This window comes from Myzus persicae, unplaced genomic scaffold (genome assembly GCF_001856785.1).
Source record: "Myzus persicae strain clone G006 unplaced genomic scaffold, MPER_G0061.0, whole genome shotgun sequence".
NCBI lineage: Eukaryota > Metazoa > Arthropoda > Insecta > Hemiptera > Aphididae > Myzus > Myzus persicae.
This window is the reverse complement of record NW_019101535.1, coordinates 315,406-337,132: the sequence shown is the minus strand read 5'-3', so window position 1 is coordinate 337,132 and position 21,727 is coordinate 315,406. Positions and strand designations below refer to the sequence as shown.

At 30.4% G+C, this 21,727-nt stretch overlaps 1 protein-coding gene across 2 annotated transcripts in view; it reads left to right on the top strand.

Annotated features, from left to right (window-relative positions):
• LOC111029442 (C3 and PZP-like alpha-2-macroglobulin domain-containing protein 8) overlaps positions 1–21,727 on the top strand; it is a 143,239-nt gene that overhangs the window by 51,016 nt on the left and 70,496 nt on the right. For both annotated transcript variants that reach the window (XM_022308443.1, XM_022308442.1), the window contains exon 2: positions 4,160–4,255. In XM_022308443.1, the coding sequence (XP_022164135.1) occupies positions 4,167–4,255 (89 nt within the window). In that variant the 5' untranslated portion in view covers positions 4,160–4,166. The remainder of the gene's footprint in view (positions 1–4,159; positions 4,256–21,727) is intronic.

Sequence of the window (21,727 nt, the reverse complement as noted above, 5' to 3'; positions counted from 1 at the left end):
GTTATAATATTGGCTTTGGAGCCAACCTTTTGGGTTGAAAATTAAAAAATCATGAACAGCTATGCATAATACGCACGGCATATATCCTCCCCCGCCGCCGCCGTTGGGACTTTGCTCTCACCGTTATACATTTTTAAGTTCATGCCTTATTTACATCGTAATCGCAAACGCCACCGGTAATTTATCATCGCGTCGTTCGTATACTATTACATAACGCTGCAGTTTTATTATTAAAACTTTCAAATTCCTAAATCTTGTTATTATTATGATTAAAATTGTAATAATATAGTTTCACTATTATTACTTTTTTTTCTCAGATTTGTTACCAAGACCTACGTTACGATGTCATGTACACAACAATAATAATAATGAAAAAATAATAAAAATAAACGTTAAAAACATCGAAGTGCATGTACTTATATACACTGTAACAGACCGCTTTCAAGTTTAACTAATTAAATGGTTTTGAAGGGGCCGGTTGCCCGTATTATAATATTATATATTAAAACAGTCTATTTCAGTCTATTCTGTACACAGTGACGTCATCTAAAAAGAGTTTGATAATATTAAATTTCCAGCACAGTTTTTAAAAATGAAAAACCGCATTCACAATGGCTGTAGATTTCGTTGTTTGAACCCAACTTGCCCTACAAACGGTACTAAAACTCTTTTTGGGAGCATTCCATCGTGCGTTAACGTGTGCTTACGTCGTTTTTCGTTTAAATTTCGAATTATAATTCGTTAGGTTTTTACTTTTTAGCAGCTACCTACGACCACGAATCTAGAAATGGAAACCATCTCGAACAATATATTTTAACAGTGCTGCCAAGCCCGTTTTATTGTGTTCCAGCGTTGCAGAAGTTATTCGCTGCGACAAGCATCGTTCCAGGAATATCCATTATCCGCGAGCTTTTGTTACATATGAAACCGTGTGTAATGTGCACACCTTAAATGATATATTCGTTTTTGAGTTAATATTTTATCGTGCTACTCACCAAATATTTTAGAAAGCGATCAGATTTTTTCGACTTTTTAAGTCTTGGAGACCAAGATTTTGAACTTTCGAGTCATGTTTGTCCCAAATGCGTTCCGGGAATTATTATTTTTTATTATAACTATACCTCCGTGATACCACAGCTGTAGCAGGCGGTTGTTTTCCGCCCGTTTTGGTGACTAATTTACGGTGTATGTAAATTCCGGTTTCTAGACCAAAAGCACTCGGTCCAGTTCGGTTCGTTAACTATACCGGATGCACGTCAAATTCAATTCGGTGAACTTGTGTGTTTGTGTGTCAAATAACTTATTTGTACTCATGTGCACCAAGTGTCTGTGTGTATTATACGAGATCTTCGGTGAATTTCTGGCGAAATGATTCCATTGCGTCTTGGTGGCATTATCGCTCGAAACTTTAGAAAATTCATTTCTAAACGCAGTCGTAATAATATTTTAATCACGAAAATGCGATATATGAAAATTATGACCGCCCATGCAACATTGCATAGTTGTACCACTGTTTTTTTCTTCTCTTTCCTAAACAACTGCGCCGTGAACGAGGGGGAGGGGGAGGAGGACTGTATTGTAAATTGTCTAAAACCCCACGTAATTATTATATAATATCATAACGCATTAGAGACCACTTGCACCGTCCCGTTCCCCGCCAGATGTCGTTATTTAGTAGTTGTTGGTACCTATGGTTCACTGTAATTATACTGCAGGTTGTTATTTTTTTTTACATATCACATAACTACAGCATGTTTTGTTGTAACCGATTTCCAAGTTACCAGAATGCAATATTTTCTAACGACATTTTTATTTTAACGATAACTAATATTTATAATATATTGTTATTGATTAAAATTGTAAATTTACTCGTTTGGCCATTGTTTTGGTCTAAAATAGTACAAAACATAATGTTGTAACACTTTGTACCCAAGTAAAATATATATATAATATTTAGTTATTTTTTTACAAACAATATATAATACTTGATCATAATTCATAACTACTTAAAAGTTAAAACATCTCCATATTGATTTATTAAACTTCCTTTACCTTTAAACTCTATGCACATTATTAATAGTAACTCATACAATTATTCAATTTCAAGTACAATACTCGAGAGCTATAATATATAATTTTCCTTTTTATACATAAATATGTTTACAAAATTGTATTATTAGGTACCATTTTTAGAATTTATAATAATTAACAATGTTATTCCTGAATAATATTCAATTGTAGAATAATATTTGAAAAAAAAATAAAAAATTTATTTGAGGGTTTAAAATTTTTTTATATGTTAAGTAAAATAAAGTCGATAGACTCTTGTCATGGAATAAGTATTTATAAACAATTTTGTCTTTGTATACAAATCGAAAAACTTCTACGAGGAATACTGTAGATAATTTCCAAGCCAATTGCAATACAGTTCATAAAAAGTTAACATTTCCAATGAAATATTATAAGGTACATTTTTAAAATAAATTATGATTTTGAAGCAAAAAAATTTAATTTAAAAAAATAATATGGCCATAACTTATGAAAGTCCCATGAACTTATCTATCATCTTTTTTTAATATAAACCATTTCTCGGGTTTTCGCATTTAATTTATATATTACGTTTCAGACTCTTTTCGAGGGTCGGGCGGTGTTTGGACGACGAAAACAAGTAGGGAATGAGAAATGTGTTTATTTGGACCGGGACTTTTGCCAGTGACTGGCCAAGGATAACGGTTGTTTTCCGCTATATGGTGGAAAAGAAAAAAAAGAAAATAGAATAAAATGTGTTTTCCCGACATCGAATGAGGTTGTTCTTTGCTGCCAGATACGCCTTGGACATATCAATACCACTTTTTGATTGCTTTTTCCGTCTCCGGCTTCGAATTAAAACAATTAAGGCGTGCGCGGCGCTATCTCATGTACCTATACTAGTACCGTCAAACAACCACAGTTTAACTACCTATAAATTATAGGTACGGCTCTAGAAAAACCGATGTCTGTGCAATATGAGAGAAGAAAAATTGTAAAATATAAAACCATAATCATTTAAAAAAACATCAGATGGCTTAAAAAAAATAGAATTATGATACGTAAATTAATGTTGGTTCCCAGGAACCACATTATTATGTCGAGAAGCGTCATCTTCGGTTATTTTGTGCAACAAACATTGGTTTTTCTTTGAGTTTTAAACTATATTTCATATAAAAATTTCACAAAATATATAGGTATAAATATTGTAGTAAAACAAAAGACACTGAAATGCAACAGGTAAAATAATAAGCTATATTTGTATAGCCTGTAGCTACTCACATGTGTACTGCTGCAGTAGTGACGTAACCGCTTGTTAGGATTAGACATAAATAAGTACCTAACAAATATAATAATTAATATAGATGTTTTTTTTTTAATTCTGAAAAAACAACACCACGCGGACATTCGATTTCATCGAGTACTCGTCAAGTGTTGATGTACGAAATATTGATGCATTTTTAGATAATAGATTGGCGGTAAAATTTTATTTTATTATAGACTGAAAAAAAGGACTACGGTAATCGAATGTTTACCACCGTTTTTTTAACATTGTTTTTTAATTTTGTGCTGAACAAGTCAACGAGTCTTTTATCGAGTGTGATTGAATCGTATGATGTATAATATATTTTTGTATGGGTAGGTACTCTCGGCCGCATGGTCTTGACGATATAAAAATATTGGAAACCTGAAAATGTACAGCACCTATATGTATATTTCAACACTCACTAAACCGTTGTCGAAGAGGAAAACAAAATAATTTTCCTATACGTTTACCACACCGATATTTTGACACAGTGTAATATAACGGAATAATACATTTACGCGAGTATATGTTCATGTAGGAATGTAAAAAAAAAACATATCAAAAATATAATATATCGTTTTATGCCAACGTATAATATTCAAAATAATATATGTCGTGTATGATGCGCATGTGTGAGAGCGTAAGTGCATTTAGCTCGTTTCGAGTATAATATTATATATTGTCGCATAGGAAATAAAACCCCCTCGACCATGATTCAACGTACATTTCATTTTATTGTGTTCCTATGTGTATATATATGTTGTACACAGTGTCATCCGCTATAAACATGTCAAATGAAAATGTCGTCTTATTTGTTTCGTATAGGTGAACAATGGATAAAAAGAAAATGGCTTCGGCGTTGGCGTTATTGGCAGTGTTCTACGTGTGCGCGGTGTCCGGAACAACAAACAACTGCACCAGGTAACACATTGGGCAATCGATAGCTTAAGTCTACGCTAAATATTAAATAAATACATCACAATGGGTATAATAATTAATATGTGCAAAAAGTGTTTGAGATTTGGTGCCTCCACTCCCCGGTTTTGTCACGTTCAGTACATATACATAAACCTACCTACTCTAGTATCTAAATTACAATATGACGCATACTATGCAGATTTACAGTTTTCGACCAATCGCCAGTAAATTTAGATCATATAAAATGTAAAAAACTATTACTTTTGATCCTGGAATGGTCGTTAGAGTATAAGAACACCAGAGATAAAAATCAGACTATTAAAATATTATGCTCGTACAAAAAGCAAAGTGAGTTGATAAGGTTTGCAACTAGCATTAAAAAATATTCTGCCAATTTGTACGATTCAATGAAAGTTTAGATAATAGATTTACCAGGTATTTAAGGATGGCAATTCGTAATCACAACAAAATGATCGATCTAATATTTATCAATACCAAAATCATTCAATGTTCCATGAATATGAGACGAATAGCGATTGTGACTAAAAGTGAAAAACATTTATTTCCATATAAAAGATGACCGATGGGACTACATGTGTTTGTTGTTTGAACCAATGAATGTATTTTAATCTCAAAAGGTATACATCAATCGCACAATAAAAAATTGTAGTTAAGCAAGTAATAACAAAAAAAAGCACAGCAGACACAGTGATTATGTAAAAATCAGAACGACCTATAGATGTTTATTTTAAAAAAATTACACTAATGTAAAATATTTTTCAATACTTTGTTTTATCTCCAATTAACATAATAGGTATAATTTATAATTAGTGTCACCAAACATACTAAAATTCATAATAGTTTACCTACATTTTTTGTTTGCTTCGACACTAGTAGTTTATGTATATCTTTAAATTAAACAACTATTGGCATAATATTGAAGAACACTAATACTATTTCTACCGAATATCGATCAGCGCAATAATTGATGTATTACCTTATATTTTTATTGTCTGCGATTTTCGGTACAATTTGTGCATGTTCTTATGATCATATCATAAAAGGTACACAAAGTAATAAATGTTGTCTAAAATAATATATAATTTAAAACTATAATCACTTATGATTCATAACTAATAAACATCAATTATATAGGTACTTACTATTTTACTACAGCCAGAAAGAAACAATTAAAGAAAAAATGTCGTTGTTAACATTTTTTTTCTAAGTGATTTTTAGTCACACTTGAAATACTGAACAATTTATAAGAATCTGAAATATTAATAATATTTGGCTATTCCTAGCCATATCAAATATTCAGAACATGTGTTCTATAAAGTGATATAAAAAAGTAGATTTTGAAAAATAATATTAGTTACGTGGTATAATTGCAGTGGGTAATGATAGTCACGATACATAAACAACTAAAATAAATAATTCAAAATATTGTAGAATAAATAAATAATTACTATTTATAATACTACATTACTGGAGGAAATTCGGAAAAGGACTCTAACAAAGGTCAACTTGGTTGTATCATGCAAATACTTCAATTTCCCCGTTAGACTAGCATTTTCTATGACAGAAAACCAGATTCAGAAACATTTGAATACGTTTTTTAAGACTTGTGAACATCAGTTTTTGTGCACGGAATATTATACGATTAGAACGAAAATAAAAGATGAAACTTTTAAAAGAGCTTTTACCACAAAAAAAATCCACGTCACACTCTAGTATATAGAGCGGAAATAATATTAATTGATACTACCAATGACTGTTTTATAATTATTATAATGTAGACAAAAATCATCAACAAATAGATTTCGATGATGAAAACCTTTTCTCGGACAATTCAAACGACCTGGGTGGTCTTAGACTGACCAAAATTGGTTTGAAATCCCAGATTCAATCAAACCCAGCACCATTTTGGTCTTTATTATACATAATGTATCAATATTCAATACTTTTGTTGAGTTTTCAAAAAATAAAGCACAATTAAGAAAAATATAGAGAATATAAAAAAATGTATTCAAAGAGAATTATATAATTTTATAAAAGTTGTACATGGGCTAAGTTCGGCCACTTAGTAGTCAGTACTAATGTTATAATATCTGTGGTATAAAACACTATATAATTTTACCGAATGTAAACGCCAATAATGTTATCAACAAATGTATGATGAGAACACCACGAGATGATGATGATATTCCATTTTCGTTGGGTAATATGCACATTATACATTTACTTAAAAATAAAATATGCCTAACACGTGTATAAATAATTTATTGGAAATAAAATAGCAATGCTGTTGAACGTGGTTTGTCAGACAGTTGAACAAATATATTGTATTATGTCAAACGATCGGAGTTCTATTGAAACCCGAATAACTCTTCCCATAATAATAATAACAACAATAATAATATATAATATTATAGGACCCAAATTTACCGTAAGTACCAGCTGTGTGTGCCTCGACATTGAGTCGGTTAAATTAATTCTAGAAATACGCATGATGATGCACACGCGCGCAATAAGTATAATAATATCGTGCACATCGTGATTACGGTTTAGATTTCTCGTTTGATCATTGTCAAAGGAGTTTCCTTTGCCCGACTAAACAACCTCCTTCGTTCAAAGATTTCACCGAAGGGTTGAATATCTCATACACATATTATTATTAGTACGTCAAATGTGTCTGAGATCCTTGTATTTGTTTCACATCGTTTTTTCTACTTTTTCGCAAAGCCTCATTCTATTTGTTTCAGTTCTACAAGATGTGGAAAATTTTACGGAAAAAAATATGCTTTTTGAACAGCTTTAAGGTAAACAGACTGTACGCAGTAAAAGAAAAGAAATGTTAAGACGAAAGAAATCAAATATTATAATAATATATGAACGTCGACAAACATTACATTTTTACGAATATAATATAATGTGACATGGTTTTTTAATGAAAAAATGATTTATATTTTTTTTCATTTCATTGACAACATTGTTCGAGTAATATTCTTTTAAATAAAATGTCCATGTTCAAAAATTGCGTTCAACGTTTATATAAGTATTATATACCATATAAACGCATATACAGGGTGATTATTTAAATAGTAATCACATTATATCGAAAAGCATTTAAGCTATGATTTTTTTTTTTTTACAGCATCTTAAGTTATATGAAACAAATTAGTTAAAAACAACCGTTATGATTTTTATGTTTTTACTTTTTGAATTACCATTATATACATTTTTAGCTACATACTCCTAAGCAAAATATTAATATTTTTAGAAATATTATGTTTAATAATCAATATTATGAATTATTATTAAAAGAATAAAAAACTTAGAACTTCGATAAGCAGAGTAGAAGACCAACATTTTGAGAATCATCCCCTTGTGTCACTCCACTCAACACAATTCAAATACTTATAACTAATTATCTACTCGTTCGATATTAGATTATTATTATTCATCAACATTTTCAAAAAATCATCCCCCTTAGTATTAATTAACTTAAATGTATGTTATCCATCAAATAAATAAAAAAAAACTTTAAAAAAGATTGAACGATAAAAATAATGATTTTATAATGACGTCAAAGCATATAAAAATAAATATTTTGCAAAATATGAATACTTTTTGAGAAAATGAATGTCACCTCTTAAAAGAATCACCCAGTATATAATATTATAGTGTATGAGTGGAGAATTTTCAGTGTACTCTGTGGCCGACGGCGTCATTATAATAGTATAATGAATGCACTATGCAACATTTTAAGAGCTTCAGTTCAATGGGCTGCGATAATGGAGGACGAAGAAATAGTTTTTTTTTTAAAAAAAGCATGACTTCATAATTTATATAATACTCTTTCCTCTATTTAAGAATTCTATTTGGAAATAATAAAAAATAAAAATAAAGAACGATTTTTCGTATGTATTATATAATATAAGATATATTTTGCTTTTAGCGTTCGGTTTCGTCTGTCTCTCTATCAATATTTTTTTTTGCTTTCCTCTCTCTCACTCTCTCTCTCTCTCTCTCCCAGCCAACTTTCACAATTTCCCATTATTTTCGATATTTTTGGAATACGCTCCTGACGTACCTATATCAATTGGGCGCTGTTGTTCATTCATTTTTAAGAATTTTCGAACCTTTTTCGAAGAATATCATACATATAGTTTCATAAATTATTTTACTCAAAGTGCTCAATTCACAGCACTCAATCTTAATTTACATTTCCTACAGACAAGCGTTAGACAAAATGACTTATTACAATCAGCATTTTGTTCATAACATTGATATGTGGCCATCGATTTTCAGAATTTACAAAAGCATTGCACGTTTCGTATTTCTATGTAAATAATATACCATTGTGATTGTACACGAAAGGGTCTCGACCACCAAACAATCTATTCGCTGTTTCCAGCCATTTGTAAGATAATTGATTAATTAAAATCAATTTGCATATATTACTACCGTGGACGTATTATAATAATAATATATACCAACTATACTTAAATTACAATCGCCCCATATAGGACCCGCGTATTGTAATGCTATTCAAGAAATGTAGTTCAAGATATTTTGTTTTCTATTATTTTTATAATTATCAGGTATTGCATATAATATAGACACTCACGCCGATGACCATTTGAGATCACCCTTATTGTCTGTAAGCCAAGGGGAAATTGGATCAATTTACGTGAATAAATTATAGGTTATAATTATAATATTGAATATACTCCTCGTTCACACAACCGAGACAATGGGACGGCAATAATAATATCGTTCAGGTTCGATATCAAAGTTGGATCTTATGTAAATTAATGAATATGTATATTATATGGAAGCGGGTCGGTTTAATTTAAGCAAACTTAATAATTTCGATTTGATGATAATTTTATCAGAATAATTTGAATGCTCCCTTCATTATAATTTAAAATTGATAGCGTATTGTACCCGTGGACAGCACCACCATAGTTCGTCGGAGTATACAGCTCAACACAATACATAATACATATATATATATATATATATATATATATAAACCAAATATTTAACGTCTGGCTTTGTCAAACCAGCAAACTGTTTACTAAATACGCTGGCAATGTTTTTGAATATATTATTATCAACATTACCGGATGCATTTCAATTATAGTAATATAATATAAATAATAACAATGATCGATACACAATCGTCGCAGAATATTTATATTATATTCACATCGTCGTTACATTGTACTGGTTTCATATTGTTCATAAATTATCTTTATTTCGCCGCTTTTATTTTTTATCTGTTTTGACTTATTTTTCTTTTTTTTTTATTCGTGGTACAGTTTCAACTGCTAGGGTTATTAGCTTGCAACAAAAAATGAAGGCATTTGGTTACATTATATTATAGTAAAACAGTAGTTCCTTAACTTCCTTTCTACATAGATTTATATATTATAGCAGTAACACAATATTTTATAATTTTATATCATTTGGCTTCTCTTTTTTCGGATCCATCCGAAATTAATCCATATGGCCGTTACTGATATTTTTCACTGTCACAGGTAGATTTTTACCTAAAAACTCTTCTTCTTTTTATACTATTCAATCTTGTGGCACGTGAATTGCTCAGGTTTCAATTTAAAATTCAAAACCTGCTAGAAAATGCATTGACGGCGTTTGTTTGAAATTAGAATTGATGTTTAAGCATTTCTAGCGTTTCAAACTTTCTAAATTATTCAAACCTAGCATCAGAATTACTATAGAAAAAAAAAATCTTGACAACCGTTTCACAAAACTATGTTTCTAAGAGTTTTAAATCCCAAACAACTTTTATACATCAGACTTTCACTGTTATGCCATCAAATTTGTGACAAAAAGAGTTTTTACGAGAAAAAAATGTCCTTCAACACTTTTTTTCGAAGATAACAAAACTACTTTTCTCAATTTTTTTTTAGTTTAAAATAGTTTCAAACCCCGAGTATACAACTTGTAGCAAATTGGACAACATTGGAATTCCACCTGGTGAACATTTTAAAAATAATAGTTGAAAAATCGTAAATGTTTAAGCGCTTTAAGTTCGTGTTGGTATTTTGCTAAGTAATTTTTAATGTTATAAGTACTAAATTAAGTAAAAATATTATTATATTATGATTGTTTCAAATATGTAGTAAAAACTAAAAAGTCTTTTTAACATTTACAAATTGCAATGTGTGGATTCAATCAAGTAATAGGGCTCTTTGTTGTTTTTCAAATATGACTTTCCAAATAAAAATATTATTATATTTTAGGTATATTGATTATTGTTGATATTTTTAAGTGTTGCCATCGTCAGTTACAAAATATTAAATTTTTAATTCTTCAATTTAATTGTAATAAATTAAATAAATAAATACATTTTATTCAATGAATTACGGTCTGTAAGCCATCAATACAAGCTCTTAAAATATTTTAAACAAATTTAAAATTGTTTTAAACTTAATTAAATATTCTAATAACATTTATGATGTAAAAAAGTACAATGAAAATTTAATACCATGCTGATTTAAAATAAAACAACTTTACATTTTTTTTTAACTTAAACTTTTTTAAAATTAAATTGTAACTTTTAATTATTTATTATTAGATAGTGTTTACAGTAATGACTTAAAAATAAATCCAAATTCATAATAATTATTACATAAGTATTTTATAATTGCTCTCGTACTTCAATAGTTGAATAACAAGTGTGTGGATTATGTCTAAGTATATTGTATAATATATTTATCACATTATTGTGTCAATTATTGTAATTAATTTAAATAACGTAGGTATTTATCAAAACCAAATTTGGAACCGAAATAACACAAAGAACAAATCGCATCGAAAATGTTAACTTTATTTGTAATTAAAAAAAACGAAGATTATTATTAATTATTTTATCGATGAATAAAAATAATTCTAACACTAATCATATGATAGAAGAAATCATAACTTATTATTATAAAAGCAAATTATGAAAGAGTTAATATTTTTCTCTGATTACGCGATACCATTATGGCGGGAATAGATACTTTTCTAGATTTTACATTACACTTATCATATTATGTTAAAATCCCAAACATAATTAAGTGCCGAAATCCGATTGAAATTGATTTAGTGTCCATAATAAGGATACAATATTGAACCCACGTAAAGATAATAACACAGGCTGTGATTATAGCAGTTCTGTTTTCGTTGACCAATATAACCGCAGAAGTAGGGCTTTATTTCCTAGCTACCGTTGGTGTGGTATTACTTACTACGGTATTCTTCACTCAATGTACTACCCACATATAACAACGTACCTATTAAGACATTATTTTTTTCAATTATATTAACCACAAAAATAATATGTGATCCATTTAAGTGTCTTTCAAAATTGTTTAACTTTTTAGAAATAATTTTAGCTACGTACATAATAAATTGAATGGCATTGAATAAAACCGTTTTTGAAAAAAAAATCAAGTGTAGCACAATATTTTATCAATGTAAATATTTTTAAATATCAATAATATTATAAGTTTCTAATTTCATATTCCAAAACAGAATATTTTTCGGAGTACCTACTTTGATGTACAAAAGACAAACTTTTAATGATTAGTTAATTTAGTTATAAGTATTTAAGTTATAAACTTATAAAAGTTATATAGTTAATATCTTATTGGAGTAGAGAACAAACATTTTGTGGAGTATCCTTACTCATGACACACTAATCCAGTAATCTAAACTTTAAATATATCTTCCTAAATCTAATTAAAAACCCATCTAAAATTTGATTTTAAAGTGTCAAAAAATTATGAAAAAATTGTTTGCCTTGTTTTTATTTCTATAATATGGTCAATAATATATCGTTTAAACCTACATTTTGTTTCATACATTATTTATATCACTACGAGCTTACTATATTTTGAATTATAAAAAATGATTCAAAACTTTCTAGACATTCTGTAAATTAAAGAATAGCTGATTACAATGTTTCGAGAAACGATGAAAAGTTTGTACTTTTGAAAAACTAATTTTCAAAATATAATAGATGATTTTTAGTTGGACGTTATTACGTGAATTAACATTTTTATTATTTTTTTATAGTAAAAGACTATTTAATTGTATTACAATATTTAATGCACTTAAAGCTTAGATATCATTGTTAAGCTTAGCTTATATATCATGTTTCGACTATCTTAAGAACTATCTGTGTATCATATGTATTTTTAAATCTTGATGGATATCTTGCATAACAGTTATCAGTAGAGAAACAAAAAATAATAATATGATGATAGTTGATATTTACATTTCTTATAGGTATCGTCTGACTACAGCTGTGTTTTTTTAAAGCAACCCATCTGATGACAAAGTGCTTCGACGTTAGGCCATTAATATATACTATCTAACCTATCAAAAACACTGAAAAAAGGAACAGAATATCGTACAAAGAAAATAATATATAATATATTCCGACAAGACGATGCTCCAGCGCATTGCAAAACTTTTATCAGCTGAGCTGAGAATTACTCATAAATTCCCGGTCAAGTGGATTGGGCGTATAACGCTCTTTTGTACGGCCCGTCAGATTTGACATCAATTTACTCTTTATGGTCATTTCAAATCAGTGCTTAACGAAACTTCGAAATGGGTACGGACAGGTAAAAATAAAAAAAATCTTATCATTCCCGTTATTCTGACAACGTCGTCGGGCATAGAATATTATTAAGTATGATAAGTTCTGTTTTTCGATAAATTTGTTAAAAAAAAAAGTTCTAATGATAAGTTGTATAGGCAAATTGCTTTCAGTAATACCAACACCGTGATAATAACAGCCATGGAAACCATAACGTAAATATTGTCTTGAGTTATTTATCTATTGGATAGCTAAGTAATACTTCTAGCTTCATGTATAGCTACAAACACATAAAAGTGGCATCGAACGAAAATTAATCTAACTTTTGAAAAACAATAAATATTTAGTCATCTCATAAAATTCAGTATAAAACGCTATAGTAATCCTATCGTCAAAATGTTATTTCGAAAAAATAATACTCTCATTCAATCTCGTGTACCTATATCGCATATACAAAGCGCCGTGTTGTGGTGTTTGGTTTTTTCGTGATCATGAAATGAATATTTAAATACACCTATTATCATTATACTAACTATACATTTTAATAGAACAAAATCCTTTTATTAGAAAATGAAAATTCGATTCAAATAGGTTATGGTTGTATAATGTATAAAATAAAGGTTGCACACTATCGTTAATCGTTACACAAGTTAATTAAATTCATTATGTTTCAATTTATGAACCTATATTATGAAGTGATGACCTACTATGCAATTGACATAGTTTTGTTAGTGAAATATTGTGAATTTAGATAATTTGAGATGTGATATTATATCATAATAATAATTACAAACGCTCAATATTTCGAAACCTCAATAATAATATTATGTAATAACAATTCCCAATAACATAATAATATTATATTATCATTAAACACCAACCGGTATTTCCGTAGCCATATATTATATAGTGCGCAGTATCATCAACGTCAATGAGCTCGTGCATATCATACATAATATTATCATTATTCGTATACAAGACTTCAGAGTTCAGATACAAATTGTTCACATCCAAACGAATATAATATATTATTATTCCGTTCCCATTGTCGACACGACTGCGTGTTATATAATAATATATCGTGTACGTTCCATAATAGAATAATATTTTATATCGTCATACGTGTGGCCTTTACGACGTGCATCTCGGCAGGGCCTGCTGCTATCGATATCGCGATTTCGACTGCTGCGCAGCTTGGTTGCTAAGGTAGAGGATAAATGATCACTCGAACCGCCGGAGAAAATCCCCAGATTTATGTGCGTTCAGATTTTTTTTTATATTTATCTTAGAGCGCGGGATCGATAAAAAAACGCCACGTAAACCACGAGTTAATAATGTATATTTACGTCACGAGACTTATACATTAAGTTACTGTCGGGGATGAAAATCAGTCATTACCAATAACACTCAACAAGAGCTGTCAGTGTTTAGTGTCTTTGTGAAACTGCATTGGTCGGCTAGTACTTAATTTATATGGTTAACCGACACGTTATTCAGGTGACGTTCATTTGATATAATAATAAATAAATATATTTATTTTGCAAATTTTTTGTTTTCGCATAGGTAATATGGAGACATCGTCTAGCAGAAAATTCTATTAGCAGGGCAGTGCCTTATGCATTTTTAGTTTTATTGTAAGTCGTGGCCTAGTATGCATAATATTATAACGCGCCCCTGCCTGCTGCAGATTATACCGATCACCCTGGATGCCTATTACATACAAACTTGTATACATTTATGTGGCAGACATGGCAATATTGTTTAGATGAAAATCAGTCTTTACGTGGAATCAATTCAGTTCAAGTCAAGCTTGGATTATTTTATGTCTTACGTATTTGGCTTTATAACTTATCGTTACTAACAAGGACTACCTAGTCAATGTGTGAAATCATGACAGTTTCCATAAACATTGGTACGGCATCAGTGTCAATAAACTTTCATTGTTTGTATAACATTGGCTAAGAAAGTCAGTCAGTCTAAAATGTCGCCATTGACGGCATCGGTGTGACAATAAACTTTAATTATTTTTTCCACATTGACTAAGAAGTCAAACAGTCTGAAATGTCATCATTGATGGCAACAAATGAATGTTGTACTATATTATGTGTGCGACCTGCGTATGTAAATCTGAGCCTCAACTAATTCAAAAGTTTAATTTTTTTTTTTAATTTATAATCATTTATTTAGTTAGATCATTTTCTGGTTAACTTAAGAACATAACTACCTAGTTTAATTCACAGTTGAAATAGTTCTAATTTTAGTTTATTTAAAAATAATGAATCTATTTATACCTCATTAAAAAGTATATAAAATGTTTGTGTTTAATGGTTTTATACATTTATTCATATAAACACGGTTTTAAATGAATTATTATTTAATACAACAATAATAGTAATAATAATATTATAATGTATGTTATGTTTCTAGATGAAATGATATTGTACATAAATATTGTAGGCACAAAACATATACAATTGTATTAAACGCGTTAAACGTAATAAAAACAATGATCATCAATAAGAAAATACAGTCATTTACCAGATTCTTGAAAATTAAACTGTTGTGTAAATAATATTAACTCGTCAAATATTATACATTGTTGACACATACACACGATGAACTACATAACGAAATAACGAGCATATTATGAAATAATGTGTACAACTTCATAATGAAATATATAATGTTTATGATCAAAGTTCAATAAAATTGTTTAATTTTCAATTTTTGAAAATTTAGAAATTAGAAAGAACGCAAACACTATTTTCGTGATCTACGCACTAATTAAAACAGAAGATTAACCTTTATTTAAACTGATTTAAGTTAATTTTTTTTTAACTTCAACCTTGACCTCGTAAAGTTAAACACGTCATTTGTTATATATTAATATTATATTTAGTTAACTTCTATAACTCATTGATCTTGAGTTAACTTAACGATTGGCATCGATTTCGATGAAAAATAGTCGATCGTGGTCTATCGACTTTAGTTAGTCTCACGCCGGAGTTTTCCCCGCCGAAACGACAATAGTAAAACTTCTGGTGGTGGGGGGGGGGAGTGCAGGGGTATTGTAGGATGACAACGAGGCAGTGTCCTGGGCGGCGGCGGCGTCGTTGTAGTCGGTAGCAAATCGATGTCCATCGACCCGGCACGGCGAGGCCCGACGGAACTGGCAAATTAGTTTAATAATATTATTATTCTCTTCGGTCAATTTTACCTCCTCGCCGGAGCGGTCGCGTGGCGACGTTGGCTCTGGGTTTATTTTCGTATTTGTTTTACACGTTTTTCAACGGGTAGGTCGTACTCGTGTCGGACGGCGGACGGCGAGCGGTCACGACCGGTAGGGGAGAGGTTATTTTTTGTTTTTTATTACACTCTCGGGAGACGAGTTTTGCTGCCGCGAAAACACTCGGCGGCGGTGGCGGCGACGACGCCATGTTTTACAATTATTATTATTATCATAAACCCGAACGTTAAACTTCCCGGGACTTCCATTAACGCACAAAGCACACGCGCGCAGACCGGATACACAAACGTCGGAGCACCCGCGACCGTGGTAGTGGTAGCGGCGGAGGTTCGAATACGTGCGACCGTTTTTTAATGGCTGGTTTGTTAGTTTTTTTTTTATAATCATCTCCTTGCTCTTTCTTAAGGTGGTGACAAACATTCCACCGTAAAACGACTTGGTCGTAGAAAAAAGCTATAGTTCCATTTCTGAAACCGTTTCGATATACACGTGTAAGACCGTCAGTATTGTGTCTGATAAACTCGTGGAATAGACACAATCGTTTCAATAAAATAAAAAATAAACTGTTTGGAAAGAAACCCGTCGTATTCTCCGCTCACACTTATACGAACGAGTTCGGTACACTTAAGTGTTTGTCAACAATATTCAATGTTAATTTTACAGGCTGACATTTTAATAGTGCTGTAATAGGTTTTTATTTTAATTCAAACACAAAATAATCGTTTATAGAAGCAGTGTTTCCTAAATATCACCGAGCGTAAGACATAATTGCAAATGGTGCTGTTACTGTTCTCGATAAATTCAATATACAATTTCTTGTAATTGAGTAAATGATTTTTGAATTAAATAGTATTTTATAGTCTAATAGACAATTACAGCTGACAAATGCGAAACAGCAGACATTAATAGTTTCACTCATTTTTATTTCCATACAAACATAATACTATTATAATACTAATTATGGGTTTAATTTTCCATAGACCCATGCTCCTCTAATATTTTTGTTTTTGTTTATAAACTTTACCATTCAAAACTTTATGTCCACATTTTAACTACATTACATCAATATTATTCTGGCAGTAAAGTGCTTCAATTATTTTCATACACAAACCATTTCTTCGTATTTTTATAAATGGGTTCGATCCCGAGATATGTTTACCAAATTGTCTTACACGAGAGAATATTGCGTTACGCACGTAAACGATCCTAATGGAATTCGCCCGAACTTTGAAAACGTATTTTGTTAGGAGTATAATATGGCAAAACTAAGTACTCCGTATTATATTTAAATATGGGGTACGTTCTTGACAATTTACAGTGGTCGTAATAAGTTTGAAAAGCCTACACAACTGAATTTAAATATCATATAACGGAAAATTCAATACTACATACAATACTCAATATCATTACCGTATGAAATGTTGAACGTCTTAAAATTATTATTGAAGTTATGACGTTTAGGCGTATAGGAATAAATTTCAAATTTCAAAAGACAATTTGTGACATAAACACAAAAATAAATACAATAAATAGGCTCCGCCCAGTCACCCCATTAAATAATAATAACAATATGGATCGAATTTAATTTATTTCACTGCACACGGGGAAAAGAAAACCGTTCTGGAGTTGTTCGCCAGGGAGGAGAGAAAAAATTTACAATAATTTACATTATTCAGACTTCGGAGTAATAATTTACATATTTGTCGTGTTTAGGAAATATTTCCATAACGGAGACCATATTATATTTATTTTTTGCATTACGGGTCAGACAATATAATATCATATAATAATATTATTAAATATTATTTATTACATAATGCGATAGAGGTTATTAAAAAATCAGAAAGTAGTAGAATCACATTTTTCAAAATATATCCACTTAAAATAGTATTATACGATGACCATGACCTCTGAATTAAGTCGGTACTTGAAATGTAGTTATATAGTTCAAAATTGAGTGTAAACGATAGGATAAACCAATTTCCAAAAATCTGAATGTTTGACAGACGAAATTTTTTTTTTTAAAAATATGGTTTCTAAGACCGTATTTTTTATTTCTTTTTATAATTTCGTCCAAAAAGATATTTAAAGGAATTAAAATGGGAAAAAATTGTACGCATATTCTTTGTATTCGTATTTGTGGCACGTAATGCAAATGAGCGGATAAAAACCGGGACGTTAAATTGGCTTTTCGAAAAGAATAAATTTACCAAATTGTCATTTTGATCTGTTTTAAAAAGTCATTATGCATTTTATCGTTACGTTCATTTAGCTTTCCGGCTTTTTATTATAATGAATATGAATCGATCATTGTCTCGTTTTTTTTGCGAATGTTGTTTTAATCGCAAACAATGAGGTTTTGTTAAAATTTATTTATATTTTTTACCTTCGTTTTTCGATAGCCCACATAGTTGGATGTGTTTAATAATAATAATAGTAATAGTAATAATAATAATAATAATATAATAACAGCGATGATACCCGTTAAAGTGCACAATGGACGCATTTGTAGACGACCCAAAGTCCGTACACTATCATCTATTATATTCTACACTGACGGCCAAAAATATATTTTTCATTAGCATCTAAAATGCAAAAAGTGAAAATCTCGTTCAAGGCAACTCGTATGTGGGCATAATAAATATCCGAGGATATGATTTTTTCTCACGACAAATAAGGGGAAAAGGGTACAGAAAATCCCGCGTTGACAAATTGATTTCCATTGTGAGATGATGTACGTACGGTCTGTAGCTACGCCTGAATAAGGGTTGAAAAGTCTGCGGTCGTCTAACCAAACCCGAGTGAAAAAATGTAGCAAAAACCGTTGATTTACTGTTGACAAAATAGTATTTGTTAGACCATACACTTTACCAACACACAATAAAACTAGATTTAGCAAAATGTATGAACTGTCAAAATTAAATAATATATTGACAAATTCTTTTAATGAATTAGAAGTATACATTTACATGACTATCACCTATTCTTCTCGTATCTCGTACTTCGTTTATGGTGCATCGAGATGTTTGGTATATTGTTGTATACTATAAAAATATTGTACGTTTGGTATTTAACTTCAACGACTTAATCAAAGGACAATATTACCATAAAATACTATAAAACTATGTCTTGCTACACCTGAGAAATATGTCTTGGGCGCCACATCGCGTGAATAATAGTATTGTAATCATAATGTCTCTGCCTTTTAAAATAAAAATTCGCTAAACCAAAATGATTATTTTAACTTTTAATACACCCATACAATTTAGTATAATACAAATTGTGCCTATTCATATTTGATCAGCATTAAAGGAAATATTCTCCTTTATGACAATCAATGTACTTCCAATTACTTTATTTGGTATATTAAATTGTGTTTGTAGATTTTACTTCGACCACTAAAAAATAGAAAATTAAGTTGCGTTTTATGTTTGATATCAAACTATGTGATTTAAAATTTTCTTTCGTGCCTATAATAGTACTTATATTTACTTGAAGAAATTATGTCACAGATTAAACCTTATAAATTATATCGATTAATATTGAAATAATAATACTAGCACGTAATGCCAGTTGTTTTTTTGACTTGGCTTATATGTAGTTACAGATTTCCGAAGTCATTAAAAATAAATTGAAGCTACATATGGATAGCGGGCTGTAAGAGTATATTATGTTGTATGAATGGTTGGGTTATAAAAATTACATTCGTTCACTCATCACATAATCGACTAGTATTATATTATTATAAAAATTAATAAGCTGTTTCGGAGTTGGAAAAGAAAACCGCAACAGAATCGACAAGTCGTTAACGAAGACAAATATAAATATAAAAAAATATAATAATGTTTAAAAAAATATATAGGCATGCGCCTGACACACACGAGATATATACAAGGTACCAACCGCACTGCGATTTATTACTTTTATAACTTGCAAGGTTTGTTTATGCGTTAAAAGAGTAAAGTAGTAGCATTTCTGATTCTGGGTCATAAAGACGTTTTCAACTTTTCAAATCGAGAACTTTTCAGCAGTAATTTATTTTCAACGTGAATAATTTATTTACGGTAAGCACCGCTTTTATAGCCGTCCCGACCCGCGGCGTGTTAGCGTTTCGCCAAGATGAAGATTTTCACATTATTTCGTATACCGTTGTTCACCCCTTCCCCTTTTCAGAGTAAACTCTAAATACTTACAAGGCGCGTTTTTAACAGCGTCGGACTAACCGACAAACAAACTATGAAACATTCGGACTCGCGTCCATAATATAATTATGTTTATTTTATGAATATATAAGATCGTCGCTATATCATGTACCTACTCTGTAGTTTTACTATAATGCAGTAGTGCAGTATGATCCTATATTACAAGGTTACGTCTTAATCTTTATGATTACTTTTTTTATTTTTTAAATAAAAAGAGTTCATATTGTTTAAAGGAACATAATATGCACTACCTACCTTTTCGCAAAAAACTGTTTAAAATGTTTTCAATTTTCTATAGTATAGTGGTTTTTGATGTTTTTTATTTTATGATCGGAATCAGAATTTTTTCGAATATTTTTGATGTACATATAAATATTATTACATGTAAATATATCGAATAAGAATTTCTACAACTCGGTACTAAATATAATTAATTTTTTTAAGTAAAAAACATTTAAAATTAAGTTATTAAAGTGTTTTAAAATTAAGATCTGTGGAATAGCCTAGAACGGCAAGGGTTGTACCCCGAAAATGTTTTCGTACACTACACGTCTGTCTTTTTTGAAAGCACTACTTATAATAATTAATTTGGAAAATATATCACTATCGTAGCCTGAAGTTAGTTAAATAGGTCTCCCCCTCCCTCGCACACATTCACTGTTTAATCAAGATACGAACAATCGGTCTGTTATTTGACTTCCGAGATGGAGGATCTCCACACATATATTTAACCAAAGCAAATATACACGGTGCACGTCTGTTGCAGTTTATAGTGCGGTGCGCATATTGTTCGATGTCCTGTTCTACAAAGATCCAATATATTATTCATGTAAATGTACAAGAGTAGAATACACATACACAGATATCCGTGCAGTTATGTGGGGGAGTGCTCGGTGGTCGGGAAAAATATACATAAATGTGCATATTATATATTAAACTTCTTGCAGACCGACACGCCGTGGGTAGAGAACCGATAGGGGTGAACAAAATTGGCTAGCTCACTGCGATCCACGCCAACGTCGCCACTGCGTTGGATTACAATTTCGTCGAATTCGTATCGGTCGAATAGCGACCATACTAATAATACTAATAAAACTCGACTGGCGTGCTGGTAACGAAAAAAAAACAAATTAAAAGGTTTGGCAGCTTGATTGGCAGCCCCACTGAAAACGAATATTAAATATTATATGGTCGCGTAAACTACGTTTATCGGAAAGGCCGAGGCGCTTCTAAAGTTGCGGTACTACGTAAACTTTCGGTAATACTCGAAGTACGGTAGAAAATAAACCGGGAGCGGTGACAAACAAATAAAACATCTTATCTTATAGGCACGGAAAACGTCAAAGCGTTTATATGAATCTAACTATAACAATATACTCCGTGTAGTTCATAATCTAATATAT